This window comes from Toxotes jaculatrix, chromosome 24 (assembly GCF_017976425.1).
Source record: "Toxotes jaculatrix isolate fToxJac2 chromosome 24, fToxJac2.pri, whole genome shotgun sequence".
NCBI classification, from domain to species: domain Eukaryota; kingdom Metazoa; phylum Chordata; class Actinopteri; family Toxotidae; genus Toxotes; species Toxotes jaculatrix.
The window spans coordinates 10750965-10766406 of NC_054417.1; the positions used below are offsets into that span (position 1 = coordinate 10750965).

At 38.9% G+C, this 15442-nt stretch overlaps 1 protein-coding gene across 3 annotated transcripts in view; it reads left to right on the top strand.

The window, feature by feature from the left end:
• dmd (dystrophin) overlaps positions 1-15442 on the top strand; it is a 198804-nt gene that overhangs the window by 81688 nt on the left and 101674 nt on the right. For 2 of the 3 annotated variants that reach the window (XM_041032420.1, XM_041032421.1), the window contains exons 6-9: positions 2-103; positions 1312-1382; positions 2900-3018; positions 6896-7086. In XM_041032420.1, coding sequence (XP_040888354.1) covers positions 2-103; positions 1312-1382; positions 2900-3018; positions 6896-7086 — 483 coding nt within the window. Of the gene's footprint in view, position 1; positions 104-1311; positions 1383-2899; positions 3019-6895; positions 7087-13918; positions 14048-15442 lie in introns of all 3 variants that reach the window. The other variant, XM_041032423.1, reaches the window with a different exon arrangement.

Below are 15442 nucleotides of genomic sequence, written 5' to 3' on the forward strand. Positions count from 1 at the left end.
GGTAAAGGATGTGATGAAGGATGTGATGGCGGGCCTACAGCAGACCAACAGTGAGAAGATTCTGCTGAGTTGGGTTCGTCAGAACACGCGCCAGTATCCTCAGGTATGTTCCTGTAGTTCTCTACATCAGTCTCTCCTGTGTTTTCAGGAAACTCGTCCTGTGAAGCCACAGAAAGAATTGTCTTATAAACTGACCATGTAAATTTAGAGTAACTATGTCTGTGTCCATTTTAGAGCATTAGGTTCAAGTCTGAAGAGTAGTAGTAGTAGAATGATGCGGTGACATCATTCTGCTTTTCATTTTTAGTGGTATTTTGTGGTTGGCCCCCTGCTATTCAGCCTGTCAGACTGGATATTGCAAACCCCTCATGAACAGGTTCTCATGAAATATGGTGGATAGATAGGCCATGTGTTAAGAGCAGCCAGGGTCCCCTCTCCCTTCCCTTGTGTCTCCTGTGTGTTCCCTTCCCAGGTGTGTGTTCTTTGTCTCCGTTTGTCCTCTCTACCTGTTTGTATGTGCCCTGTGTGTGTGTATGTCCGGACAGAGTGTGATTGTAACACTTTGGGCTGGTGAATAATGGATTAGGTTTTGGTGGTGATCCAGATCTGGGATTAGTGCCATCAGATGATTATCATTTTATAGCCCTAAGAATGAAGCTAAAAGACAGAGAGACTTGAGCCTTTGTCCTAAAAAAAAATATGTTTTTCAGTTGAAAAAAAATACAATTAACTTAAAATTTCAGTGATAGGGTTGATGTCTTTGAATTCCTTTAGAGTATTTAATATTTGGGTGTGTGGGTGTGCATGAGTTCCGTGTAGTTTTTTCTTGATTTTATTTTGTTTCTATTGGCTTGAATTGTTCTCGACTGGATTGAAGCCACTACGGTAAACGGCTAAGAGAACTGGCAACTCAGCATCTGACACTTTTTGGAATACATATGACATTTAATAGTCGCTTTCACCCCAAATTTCCTCAAATTTTCCCTGATGCACACCTTGAGAGTTTGGTCTGTTTTCTTTTCAGGGAGAACCAAGGGGGACACAAGCTTTAGCAAACCGCCAACTGACTTTTCAGTACTTTCCTGAGCTCCATGCAGAATTATATTCCATTTGAAATCCATTTTTATCCACAGCATTCTGTCACTCTGTGTATTAAAATCTCAGATGGCCAATTTGAGAGTAAAAATATGTCTTCAATTCAAGGACTACCTGTAACAATGGTATCCAGTACTGGGGCGACAGTGTTTCAGCAGTAGGTGTCATACTGCATTCATAGGTTGGTCCTTTAATATCCATTATCTCTGTCCTCAGGTCAACGTGGTTAACTTCTCCAGTAGCTGGAATGATGGATTGGCCTTCAACGCCCTCATCCACAGCCACAGGTACAGTAGAACAACTTTGTGTGTGTGTGTGTGTGTGTGTGTTAGCAGAGTGAGAAATAGAAAAAAATAAAGCAATAGAGACAGAAAAGGAGTGGATAGATGGGGGGGGTGTCAAAGAAGTACAGAGGGAGAAAATATTGGATTTATTGAGCTGTCTCAATTATGGTTGTTCACACATTTTATTACATATACTTCAAGGTATAAAATGAGCACATTAAACTAAGTACTCAGAAAAAGAAACAAAAGAGAAAGGCAGAAAAAGAAAAGGGGCAGAGACAGAATGTCAGATAGTGCCAGCTAAAGTAAGCCTGCCAGCTATTAGTGATACACTGCCACAGGAAGCCAATGAAAATGACATAGTCTTCAGTTAAACCTAATCAGCTGTTGACTGGACTGCTAGTAATGCATGAAAGAATCTCAAACATTTTTAGTCAGTGTTGTTTTTTATGGTGATTAAAATGTTCCATGAGCCTCTTTGTTCACAGCAGGTTCCTGTTATTACCCCTCATATAGTTTAAAGCTGTTGACAAACATCCAAACGTAAATTCTAAAATGTAAATCTAAATGTGTTTTATAGTAATAGTGTTTTTCCTCTATACTACCCTCTATCACACATGTACACCAATAATAGGTTCTGCTGCTGGATACTGTACAGCATAGTGCCCAGTGCTGTGAAGTTGCATCACTCTATTAAAAAGCTTTATTATGAATAATGAATGGTTGAATGAACAAATAAATGTGTAAATGAATCAGTAAATGGATAATGGATGAAAGGTCAGAGGAATAAATGGATGAATGGCTTTGCAGAGGTGATACAGTTAATCTGCTTTGGTGGGTCCCCATGAGAGTTTGGATCTCTGACCTGGACTCGTGTAATTATGAATTAAATCATGGTTAGGTAGTATAAACATCTGTTAGCAGTGCTCTTACAGGAATACAGAGTAAGCGATCACACACACACACACCAAAGCCATAACCCTGCAGATCATTTGCTCTGGTGCTACATTATGTGTACTGATAGTGGAAAAACACTGGGCACATTTCAAATGAAATAACATAAAAGATTAACATGGTATTTTGCATCATAAGGGTCTGCTTTCAGTGTTTACTGAGGAAGTGAAAGTGGCAGACTGGAGAATATGTACAGCTAAATATCACTGCATGGCAGATGAACACACGGTTGCTGACTTATAGTAAAATAGTTCCAAAAATAAACTTGACTGCATCAGCTGAAGTATGTTAATTGCGCTGTATTTCATTTTTAGGAAAATGAATTTATAGGCTATATAATAAACAAACTTTTTTATTACTGAAATGTCAGCCTCAGCTTTTTACTTTGGAGAAAGCTCTTTGTGTGCGTTTAAGTCAACATATAACAAAGCATTTCCACAGAGCACCGGAGACAATCATCAACCAGGGACATAATCGAGCCAACACTTTTTATTTCTCCTCATCTGGAGGAATTAATATATAGAGTAGATACATGATCCATGTTGGTTTCTGTTTTACCTCTGCAGACCTGAGCTTTTTGATTGGAGCTCAGTGGAGAAGAAGATGTCGGCGATCGACAGACTGGAACACGCCTTTAATAAGGCAGAACAACACCTGGGGATAGAGAGACTGCTGGACCCTGAGGGTAAGTAACACACACACACACAACCACACACGCACACACAGCTGCACACATGGACACACACAAATATAAGGTAATTCCAGAGAAGAATATTTGAGGTGAGTCACAGCTCCCATCGTATTTCACGCCTTCCAATCGTGCACCTTAATTGGCCCAATTCAACAGGATGTGTCATGCTGTCATTGGGTGCCATGGTGATGACTGTGGTCACCTTGGTGGAAGGACTTGATCAGTGATGCACAAGCTGACCAACAGGTTGGCAAGAACGTCCTTCACTTCCTGGAAAAGTGTTTTGATTTTATACAAAATAACAACAGACGCGTCCTGACAAGTATATTCACCCAGAATTTGTTGGCATTCGTGGCATCCATCACTGCCAGGGTCGCTCAGACCAGTTTACAGACTCTTAATCAAAACTGTCTGGCAAGGATAAAGTAAGGAAAACTGACCAGGGTCAGAGTTTATTGCAGCACTGTCTTTGGTTGGTAGCTCTCTGTGTTGAGTGGTGGTGATGTTTTTATTTTTGCAAACATAGATCTACATTTACTACACTTATCTGAAAAAATCAACTGCAATATTGCTTCTCAGCAGTAACTAGAGAGATCAATAAAATGTTGGGTGTTAGTAAAGTGAGTGTTTTCTTTTCACCCCCACCCTGATTCATTGGAAGGTTTTTATTCTTTGTTACAGTTAATGTTAATCGTTTAGCTATATTGAATAGAAATAGTCTTAAAGAAAAAATAGAAGAATATTTTTCCAGAGAGGATCTACACATTTTTAGTCCTTTAATTAATTGTAAAACCTGTAAATACCGTCTGCTTTTATATTACATTCTTTTTTGCCATTTTTTGGGTCTTGTACCTAAGTATGTGAGTAAATGTTTTTTTTTGTCATTGTAACAAAATTACATTTAATGTTAAATCTAATTTAATCAAATCAAATCAAATCAGGCTTTATTGTCACTTTGCTGTACATACAACTGCAGTGCAGACAAAATGAGACAGCGTTTCCTGGGGTCAGGAGAGTGAAGGTCAACATAGAGAAGTAAAATAATAGTAAAATAGTAATAATAATAAAATAGTAATAATAAATACTATATATTTATTTATAAATTTATTTGACTTTTTGAATTTTGAATTTTTGAAGTTTGAATTTTTGAATTTCTTTTTGAATTTCTTTGTTTGATTTGTTTTTATTCAAGCATTCTTCCATATGATATTACCAGGGAACTGGTTAGAGTTGTTTCATGACATATAGTCAAATGGTTACCTCTCCAAGTATTTTATCCATTTGCTCAAACGCTTGCCATGTATGAACAAGCGTTTTGGAGACATAGGACTTTGCTTGGGATGGTCTTGATGATATGTGAAATCAGAAATTGAGCAGTGTTCCTCTTTAATCCCCGTCTGTTTGTGAGTGCTGTGTTCAAGCTTCGAGCCGGCGCAGTAGGGAGCGTTGTAATCCGTCGCAGCTTGCTTAAGCCTTGAAATGACACATCATAGCAGAAGAATTTCCACTGATCTTACAATAAACAATCACTAGTTGGGAGCAAGTGGGGTGAACGTGTACCATTATTATGCTGTGCATCAATGCTCAAGACACTATTAACCTACCATCTGGGCTTTTTGAACATTTTCTCCTCCTTTGTAAGCATTTCAGATTGCCTGTTTCTGAGGTTTTTGTGGCTCACATCTCAGAGAGGAACAGCTGTCAGGATTTGGGAAGGTGGACACTTGTTTGATGTTTACTCCTTTGAAACAGCACATTGTCTGTGATCTGAACAGCAATTTTAATGTGAAGCGTCAAACCATGATGATACTTTATTATAATCATGGACTTTAACCATGTTCACTTGTGGCTTCTTCTTCCCTTTATGTCTCCTGCTTCTTTCAGTTAAATCACTTGTTAGCATGAATGTTAAGAAGAGGGATTATAACTGAGGCTGTAAACAAATTGTCTGTTTTTATAAACATAGGGATTAGGGATTGATGGGGATGAAAACGTACATTGAAAATGTACTTTTGTCTTCTGTTTCTAGTATGTTTACAGCCACGGTGTGACCAACAACGCAATGATAATCTTATCAATTTACAATGACACAGTTTATGCTAATAGCAAATATGAAAATGTAATTTTTGAATGCATTGAATCAACACAAGATTCTGCATTGTTATGGTTGTGTTGTTAAAGGGACCAGTAAAACAAGAAAATTGACTCTGGAAGTCCTCCCGGACTAACTTATCAGACACTGCACAGAAGGCTATAATACTCAGTTACAGGATTTAACTACCCTTGAAAATGATCATACTAGATGACCTTGTGTATTTTTGCCAGAGCCCACGATTGGCACCCCCACTTGACAGACACCCCCATTCATCTGAACAAATGACATGGCTGCATTTTATTCCACACAGGACTGAAGTTGATCTGTAAAAGGCCTAAGGTGGCTAAAACAGGTGTGGAGTGAGGTGTGAAGCAGGGGGTGTTCCACAAACTATACATCCAGTGCATTTTATTCATTTCAGCTGTGAATATTGGAGGAAACAAATGTCCTTTCTTTAGGGATCTGCTGAATTCAGTAGGACTCATTTTCTCTTTTTCTTTTTGTTTATCCTGTGTTTGTCTGTTCCTCTCACCAGCATTTCTCTCCAGTTCCTTGTTCATCTATGCTTTGTTTCTCTGTGCTCTCAAGCCTTTGCTCACTTCTTTAGCCTGGAATCAAAGCTGACATCCAGCTGCTGAGTTGCAGCCCGGGTCTCAAATTTTATTTCTTGGAAGTCATATTTTTCGTGTGGCCTGTGAACACATCAGCTCAGTGGAAAATCAGAATTTAAAAACCCAAAAATTTTTAGAGAATAATTTGAGAGACTCTTTTAATCCAAATTAAGAACATATACATAGTGTATGTTAATTGATACATATGCAACCACTGAATCACATGCATAAGCACACACAAGCAGAAGTGTGTCCTTGAAGTAACGTGTGAGAAGAAAATGCAGAGACACTCACATATGCTCATGAATACAGACCTTGTACACACTGTGAAATTCATATATATATAAGCACACTGTACACTCAGAAGAAACCACCCGCATCTAGTATCGACGCACAGATGCCCACAGAGCCTCCTAAGTATGTACATGAGCTGTGGTGAAATGTTTAAAATGGAGATCATGTGACAGAAGAACAGAGTGGACTAAGCTAGTGAGGGAGGTGTTTACATTTCGAGGTAGGATTATTTATGAGGCTGTTTGTCCTCCTCAAACAATATCACCCATAGATTTCTCTCTGATGCAAATGAGTCACAGTTAATAAATAACAAATATAAGTAATAAATATACTCAAATTTATCTGTCTCATTAGTTTGTCTTCATTATTTTCTTATCCTCTCTTCCTCCTTTATGCCATTCATTAGTCTTATAGTCGTGAACAAACCAGTCTCTACACATCTCTGTTTTAACATACCCGCAACCATCAGTTCATTAACACAATTTTTCTGTCTTGTTCTGTCTTTTTTCCTCCCCTTTTGCTCTCCAACTCCTCTCCTTCAGCTCAGTCGCCTTTTCCTATCTTCTTTCTGTCTACGTCTCAGTCTCTTATGGTGCTCATTTATCTGCTGTGTCTCAGCCCTGCTGTGATCTGCCTCTGTTAGTTTTACCCTGGGCTGACTGGCCCGGGTCACAGACTCTCAGCCACCCTTCTTGAAATCACTGCTTTGTTATATCTCTTATCCACCTGTTGGAAAAGTTTGCTTGGGCTCAGTTTAGCTGGAAGATTCAGGGGTTTACACATGAAGATTTTACCTACCATGAAGAGTCTGTAGAAATAGTTGTATAATATCTTATACATTTTCTTCCTTCTCTTACCTTCTGCTCTTCAGATGTGGCGGTGCCTCACCCTGACAAGAAGAGTGTCATCATGTACGTGACGTCCCTCTTCAAGGTGCTTCCCCAAAGCATTTCCATGGAAGCCATCCAGGAGGTGGAGACGCTGCCACGGGCAACCACGGCCAGCATCACCAGAACAGAGGAGCACTACCAGATCCAGACCCAGCAGCGCTTCTCCCAGCAGGTTAGACACACATACACACACGCACAGGTGTATACACACACACGTGTATACATGTTGTTTCAGCACTCCCTGCCTTTGCTGCCTGTTGACATCAATGTTGTTACTATGGCTGCTGTGTGAAACTGTTATGGCTCATTGTTTTTGATTTTCACTGATTTAGTAGATTGGTAGGTCCATCCAGATTTTATTTCCCCATCTACTGAAAAGTTGTCTGACACAATTACTGTGGTTTACACTAATCAAGGTCCTCTTGTGGCTTATAATAATAGAAGTGAAGAGAAAATGGGGAGAAAACAACCCACTTCCTTGCTTAGAGTTCTGTAAGTAAGTGAAGCCCCTCTCAGACATGTACCTTGTTATCTAGATGTGACAGCAATTGAGTCACTTTAACTATATAGAAGTGTTACTTGGTCAAAAGTAGTTACTTTACTGTAATGCCTCCAACACAAATCAGAAATGAATGTTGTGAGATTAGGGTGAAGAGCAGTACAAAGATGCTCTACTGAGACAAAGCCAAAAATGGTCCCAAATGAACTTGTTGTCACTCAGTGCTGATCAGATGTTATAAAATTAGCAGCAGAATTCTCTGTAGCAAATGATAAAATCTAAACTGAAATAGAAAACGTATTAGCGGATTCATTGAAGGGTCAGATGTCCCTCACACTTACGTTGTGGCTTCAACAGCAAAATACAGATACAGTCTGTGTGAGAACCGAAAATGCTCTTCTTACTTTCATATCATTACTCACCACTGAGTTCCAGCAGTACCACGGTTCCCTCTCGATCATGAAATGCCACATATTGCAAGGTCCGTGTCTTTGACTGATAGCATAATTACACTATCATGTCTGAAAAAAAGCTTTACAAAATATATAGCTATGTCATTAACACACACTAATGTCTGAATTATTCAAAGCAGAAAGGTTGCATTGCAGTTTTTCAAACCAGTTTCCAGCCATGCAAAGAATCACAAATTCCTGGGTTTTTGGGAGAAAACCAAAAATAATTGGCCCTGGACATTGTCATGGAAGCATGGCATCCTGTTACCATAGTAACCTGTCATTGTTCCTGTGGTAACATGTTTTGGGTTGACCTGCCTGGCAGTCGTCTGTACAACATTGCGTCTGTGCCATCTGGGTGTAACTGTTACCATGACAACTTGGTATTGTGACGTCAGTAAGATGCCATGCTTTATTTCCCATGAGTCTTTGCTCTGCATGCATTGCGTCTGTGCTGAGCTATACATACGCATTTGGTCTGTAGAGCTGCTTTGTCACATTTCATTTCTTTGTTATATAATAAGAGGCATCGCCAGCACTAAGAATATTCAAGTAGACTCTGTAGTGTTGCATATTCTGCAGCTAAATGCCTGCAGATGTTTGTACATGGTATATAATCAGCTCCAGAACAGGATTGTCTAATTCTTACAAAATGAGTTTGCACTCCTTCTAAGAACCGCCACTCCCATCCTGGTAACCTGCCAACCTGCCACTTTATCAAGATTATTAAGGCCACTTGTGAAATTCCCAGCGGGACACTCTCTCTCTGTTGAAGTATTTGAGTGAAACTGAAAGGGAGGAAAGAAACTGACGAGAAGATCTCTCTCTCTAACATGTTCTCCAAGTTGTCTTTAAATCAGCGCTGTATGGCAGCAGCACCAAGAGCAGAATTCATCTGAGAAATTCTGCAGAGATTTGGAGATCTGTGGGGAAAAATAATAATGAAATAATAACTGTGAAGGCACTTCATTTTCACCTCTCTACAAGCAATAACAAAACATCAGGGGGAGATTTGGAATTCCCTCTTTCCCTGTGGTTATGTAAAATAAAATTAAGGTCAGCCACACAGATTTACAAGTATTGCTAAAAAGATTAAGAGTAACACTGTTTGGATTCTACTTTTTAATGATAAATTGAATAATGAAGAGTTTGATTGGATTACTTCATCTTGTTACCACAAACTAAGAGCAGGTTTCCTGGATGAACTGGCAGTAAGAAGATTATCACAACCAAGGTATGATTAAGAGGACAACTATGCCAAATTTTTGCCAAATATTTTAATATTTTCTTGTGCACACTAAGCAGAACAGTTTATGTTCCAAAACCTTATTTTGAAATGAAACTTCAGCTCAGCATCTATCTAATCACCATCCATCTGCCCATTCATCCACTCACAGATCGGTTTTGTAGTCACATACTCTCTTGTTAGAGAGTCTTGTTAGAGTCTCACAGGCAGCATGGCAAACAGATGTGCTTTTTTCTTGCTAACTTCCTCCTGCTTGTTCCAAGGGATTCCCACAGACTTGCCAGGCCTGCTGGGAGATGTAGGCACTTAGCTTGCTTTCAGTGAAGACATGCAGCAGACATATATATATCATTCTTTCAGTTACCACCTGAAATTTGTGAGTGTCGGAATGAAAAGTGACCGCTAAATTGAGACAAAACCTCTGAATAAAAGTGCTATTAAAAAAAAAAAGAAAGAAACGTACCAAATCTAAAGTCACAAATTAGATCTACCCGCTCTGACCTTTTGAGCTGAGTTAAACTGAGGTCACTGTCATGCTGTCTCGCCAAAGCAGGATGGAGTGAGCTTCCTGGAGTAATGGCTGGTAATATTATTATCTCACTCAGTTTAATGGCCACTTCAACCCCCTCTTCCCCCCTCCTCCCCTTCATCCGCTCTTTGTCTGAGAGCAGAGAGAAACTGCAGGATTTTTACCTCTGGGAGCCAGAGACAGAGAAAGGATGGAAAGAGAGGAGAGAGTGGAAAGGAAAGATGTAGATTTAGAAGGAAAGATAAGAGGGAAAAGGAAGCAAGCAGGGGAATGTAAAGATATATGAAGATGTACAGAAAGATGAAGAGGTGGGGGGGGGGGCGCGGGGGGGTGAGAAGTGAGATGGAGCAGACAAATAAGGACAGCAAGGAACAAGTCAGATGGCGATAAAATGAGAGACGGAGGAGAAAGGAGGGGAAAAAAGAGTTACTGACAGCGGCTATTATCTGCCTCCTGCCTCATCTGTCATCAATAGTGGCAATGTCACCACCTCCTTACATCAACACCATACTGCCACCACCTTGTTGTCAAGGAGGAAGAGAGGCTTCAGTTTTTCATGAAAAAAAAAGAAGGAAGGAAAAGTTACTAAATTACAAAGTTAGAGACAATTTCTTAAAACTAGTCAAAGTCATCTTTTCTGTGACACTATCTGAGGTTCTGTTCTGAAGCACTAAAACTCCACTGATCAGGTGAAAAGAATCACCTGCTCTGAGGTTTTTGCCGGGAACAGTTTGATCCGGGGTGGGCTCGCCTCTGACTGTCTGCTCTTTGTACAGCAGGAAAAATGCCTGATCGACCTTGAAAGAGAGAAAGGGGGAAAACAGTGAGGGGTAGGACAGAAACGGAAGACAGTCAGAAACAATGACAGGTGAAGAAAAGGCGAAGACACAGAGGAGATGTCTGTGGTGAAAAGGTTAACTTGTTTTTAGTGATGTGGCTCACCCTGTTATAGAAAAGGAAAACATCAAGTTAAAGTTATTTGTCCATCCAAAATAAGAGCTTAGCTGTTTATGTGTACTATATGACCAAAAGTATGCAGACACTGTAATCTCTGTTTTTGGTTGCCCTTTCTTCCAGTGAAGGGGCATCTTAAAGCTACTGCCTACGATTTAGCCATCTTGCATAATATTAGATGGGGGAAGGATCAAAAGGAGGGCAATGTTAGATTATTGTGAATTGCATGACAAGGATGGCACCTATTCGGAAAGAGAATACCAAACTGACTAAAATCTTTTAAGTTAATTTCCTAATGTACAGCTTCACTTGAAGTTATACGTAAAGGCTGTAAAGCTTTAAATTACATTATAGCTATAAATCAAATTTCTTCTGACTCAGAGTTACTTAAGAGATCTCCAGAGGTTCCTTATATTGGTTAACCCTGCATTTCTCCTTTATCAGCAGCAGAATTACCTTCCTACTCCAATCTGGTTTTTTATTCTACCCTGATTTATATACTTATACATGCAATATTTTATACTGCACATATTAAAGGTTTCACAAAGTCCATGCTTATGCAGGATAACAAAACAACAAGAAAATAGTCATGTGGTATGGATTGTTTTTGTTTTTTTAAGAAAGCACACTGGGTCAGATGTGGCAGAAGTGTCTGATTAGTTATTCCTCTATGAACGTACAAATGATTAATTGTGTGATCACTTGATAGCTACTCTCAAAGGTGACTCTTACACTTTTACTTTGGTGTTCTTTCATGTAATTCTTTTAAGGCAGATTGATGACCATGTTGTGAAGGAGATTCAGCAGTCACATGGGGTTATGTTTATGTCCACTTACTTTTGGCCGTACTGTGTAGTTTATTTACTGAAGCTTCGCTCTGACTTGCAGTTTATATTTTATATTTCTGTGCGTCTGTTGTCAGTGAGTCATCCACCCAATATTCATGTAATTGCCACTGTCTTTGTTGCACCATGTAATGTGTTAATGCACATGAAGAAGCAGGAGTGAAAGGCGCAGAAACACCACAAAGGAAACGCAGACTCATCGTCCACTTGTAGATTCCCATCCAAAACCACATACAATAGCTGTACGACCAACTGTGAGCCTCATCCAACAGGCTTCATCTAAAGTTGTGTTGTTTGCCTCACACTTAATGACTCATTAGTGGACTTATTTCAGTTAGGGAACTTTTGAATTTTTCATCATGCATGTCAAACATTTGGAGAGAATACAGATTATCACTCAGATATAAATAATTCATTGCACATAGCAGTATGAGAGAGATTTAATGTGCAGCACACCTACACTTATCTTTTTCATGTTCTTTCTCACAGCTGCAGAAAAACTGCAGCTCTGTAGTCCCAACTGACCCCAGTCAAAATGTAAAGCAGACTACTTTTACCTACTACTGATGCACTGCTGCATACTTGATTTCATTAGTAATACTTCTGCATTAGTGATTTTTTTTTTTTGTTTGGATTGTGATGTTTATTTAAAGGAATAACTATAGAACTAAAGCCAGGAGATGATTAGCCTAGCTTAGCATAGCCCATTTCTTTGCAGCTGCATTGACTTCCTGGAGTCCTGTCATCACTGTGAGGTCAAGCAAAAGCTTCAGGGATTAAATTCAAGTACTTGCTGATTGGCAAGAGATAGCACCAGCATATAATTTGCTAAACCACAGCTTTGTTTTTACATTGCAGTTTTGTATATGGATTAAAAGTTATCCAATTTAATAGAGTTAAAGTTAGCTTTAAAGGTGTGTGTTGTTTAACTTTGGATTGAGACAGGGTTGTTCAACAGCAACCGCTTTGACTCTGTGCTATCACTGTCTGTTTTTCATTCTGTCTACACATACATCTGTTCTCTCTGTTGCTGCCGCTCACTCATTGTCTGCATTATCCATAGCTGGGTTTCCATCCAAAGAATTTTTTGTGAATTCTGAAGCATTCAATTTGAAAACCACGATTCCTTGTCGGATTACTAGTCAGGTCTCTTCACATTTATTAAAACACAGACAGCAGATATAGAAAAGTAACCAAGAACTGTACTTGTTTCAAGTGTTTTTCTAAAACCATGTGAAATTTTTCATAATTTCAGAGCAGAAGCCTACCCTGTATTTTCTTGTTTCAAGATGAAGGCATTCATCTGTGGAATATTTTTTTAACAACAACTCAATTATTTACAGAAATGTCTCTTTCAGTTTTGAGCATTTCATATATAAAGTAATTAAAACAAGTTTCCACCTTGATCAACTACCGCAGTAAGATGCTACTAACACATTAATTCATCAGTAACAATAACAAAAGTAGAGAAGAGTCATAAAGTAAGCCAACTGACTCAGTAATGTCCATTACACAACGATATTCTATTTAAAGTTTGCTAAGATTAGGTAACATTAGCGACCATAAACTGTTGGTCTTACCAGACCTAGTGAGTCTGTAACAGCAAAACCCTTAAATTTATTAAATTAAACAAATTTCTGTTTTATTTCTTAGAAATTCAGCTTTTCATTTGCAAAAGAGAGATATTTGTCAAACATGGCACAGTCGTGTTTTAACTACATTTTGCTGATACTACTTGCTGAATTAAGTAGGAATCTGAATGTGTTTTCTAGCACTGCATATTCACACTCACTTGATAAAGAAATTACTTTTAGTAAATGCTTCCATCTAATTATAAGATAATCCACATAGTGACTTGGGTTTTCAGAAACCTGGTGTCTAAGATATCTGTCCACCACAACCCTGTAGAGCTGTCTAACAGGCCTAGTACATTAGCTTGTTGCTGTATTTCTCTGTTTTCATCTTTGGAGAGCATGAAATATTGCAACATTTTAACATTTGCTGAAATGAAAGTAAATAACTACTTGCCGAACATTAATTTCCGAGCCTTTCTATTTTTCTCATAAATGTGTTTTTTTGACACTCTGGTGATAGAAATGCACCTAGTCTAGTATTTTATTCTTTATTTATGCTGTTTTGAAAGTTCACCTAAAATAAGCTTGACATTTGGATGGAAACAGAGCTTATGTGCGATTATTCATGTTTCTTTTTTCTCCTCTGTTCTGCTTCTCTTTCTCGCCTCTCCTCATCTTAATTTTTCATCATCACTTGCTTCTTGCCTTTTTCTTGCCTCCCTTTGTTTTCTGCTTTTTCTCCCTCTTTCTAATTTGGCTTTTGGATCTTTTGCTCTCTATGTTTTGCATTGTTTCGCTTCTGTTTTTTTCTTTCTCCTCCCTGTTTCTGGCCTTTTCCCTACACCTCCTGCCAATCCTTTCTCCCTCTTCCTCTGTCCTATTCTATCTCTCTGTCTTTCTCTCAGATCACAGTGAGTGTGGCTCAGGGGCGAGTGCGGAGTCCCTCCCCTCAGCCTCGCTATAAAAGCTATGCCTACACCCAGGCTGCCTATGTCAAGTCGCCCGAGCAAAAGAGGAGGCGTTTTACTGATCAGGTCCGTGTCTTGCTAACACTCCATGGCAAACGTCCATCTGTCTGTGCATGTTTTTGGCCGCACACTTGTTTTGTCTGCTCTTGTTAGTCTGTGTCACTGACAAAAAAATGTCCAGCAGAAGTCTACAGTTGATCTTGCTACACAAAAGAGTGCAAGTCTTCCAAACAGGGCGGGTTAATTAGTTTTGTTCCTTATGCAAAGGTATTTGTTTCAAAGAATTTTCTTACGCAAATGTTTTATTATTTGATGCCATCCTTGTACAAGCGACAGGTGGAAATACATCGAAAAGTGGATTTACTGTCAGAGTTGTGGCGAAGAAACATAATATTCCACAAATATGAAGAGACAGGACTTGCTGAGTTGGACATTTTTTTTTCTTTGCGCCTGTCAGTCACATGGTGGTTTAATTTAATTCAAGGTTTGAAATGTATTTTGCTGTTGATATTCATCTTAACAATTCATGAGACTAATTATGCGTATGGGGTCTGTTCTTTTTTTTAATCAGTGGTGATACAGCAATTTTTTTTCAGCAACAACTTCTTCTTATGCTTATTCCAAAACATGACATTTCACAATGTTGAGATGCACTTTCAAAGCTGTCACTCTGTGCTGTGTGACGAAAATGTGGCCCATAATTGGCTCTGAATCAGGTGGAATGTATTCAGAGACTCAGGGACTGGTATTTAATGTACCAGCAGGGTGCTCAACTTAACTTGGCTGGCACCTAAAAGGCATCACAATAAGAAAAGATCATTTTTCAGATAAGCTTTATTTAAGGACTCCCACTGTTCTTTGAAATTCATGAATGTCTCATTACAACCTGTTTTTCTTTCCAAAATGTGAGGAACTGACTCGACATTTTATCACCTCAGTTTGCCTTCATCAAACTTAGAGTGGCTTCAGGAAGTATTCAGACCCCTCACGTGGACACTTGCCCATCAGTCTACACTCAGTCATCTATAATAAAGTAAAAACATGTTTTTAGTATTATTGCCGATTTATTAAAAATCAAAAACTGAAATCTCCCATTTACAAAACTACTTAGACCCTTTGCTGTGACATTCCAAATTGTGGAAGAATAAAAAAAAAAAAACATGTTTAAAACTGTCAGGGACTTTAGTGCGTGGCATTTATTTTATATTTGAACACATTACAAGTCAAGACACATTTCTGGGTCTCTACCATCAGACAAAACTGAACACATTTGTACTACAAAACAGGCATAAAGAGAGAGTGGCACTGACTGACGCTGGACAGTCAGTAGCACTCTGGATAGGCCTTGTGTATCTTTTCAGGACCTTATTACCAGAAAAAGAGAAGAATAGAGTGAGAGGAGGAACGCAGAGACGAGATAAAAAGAGAAAAATTGTTAGTGTCCAGATCAGTAGCGGGTGC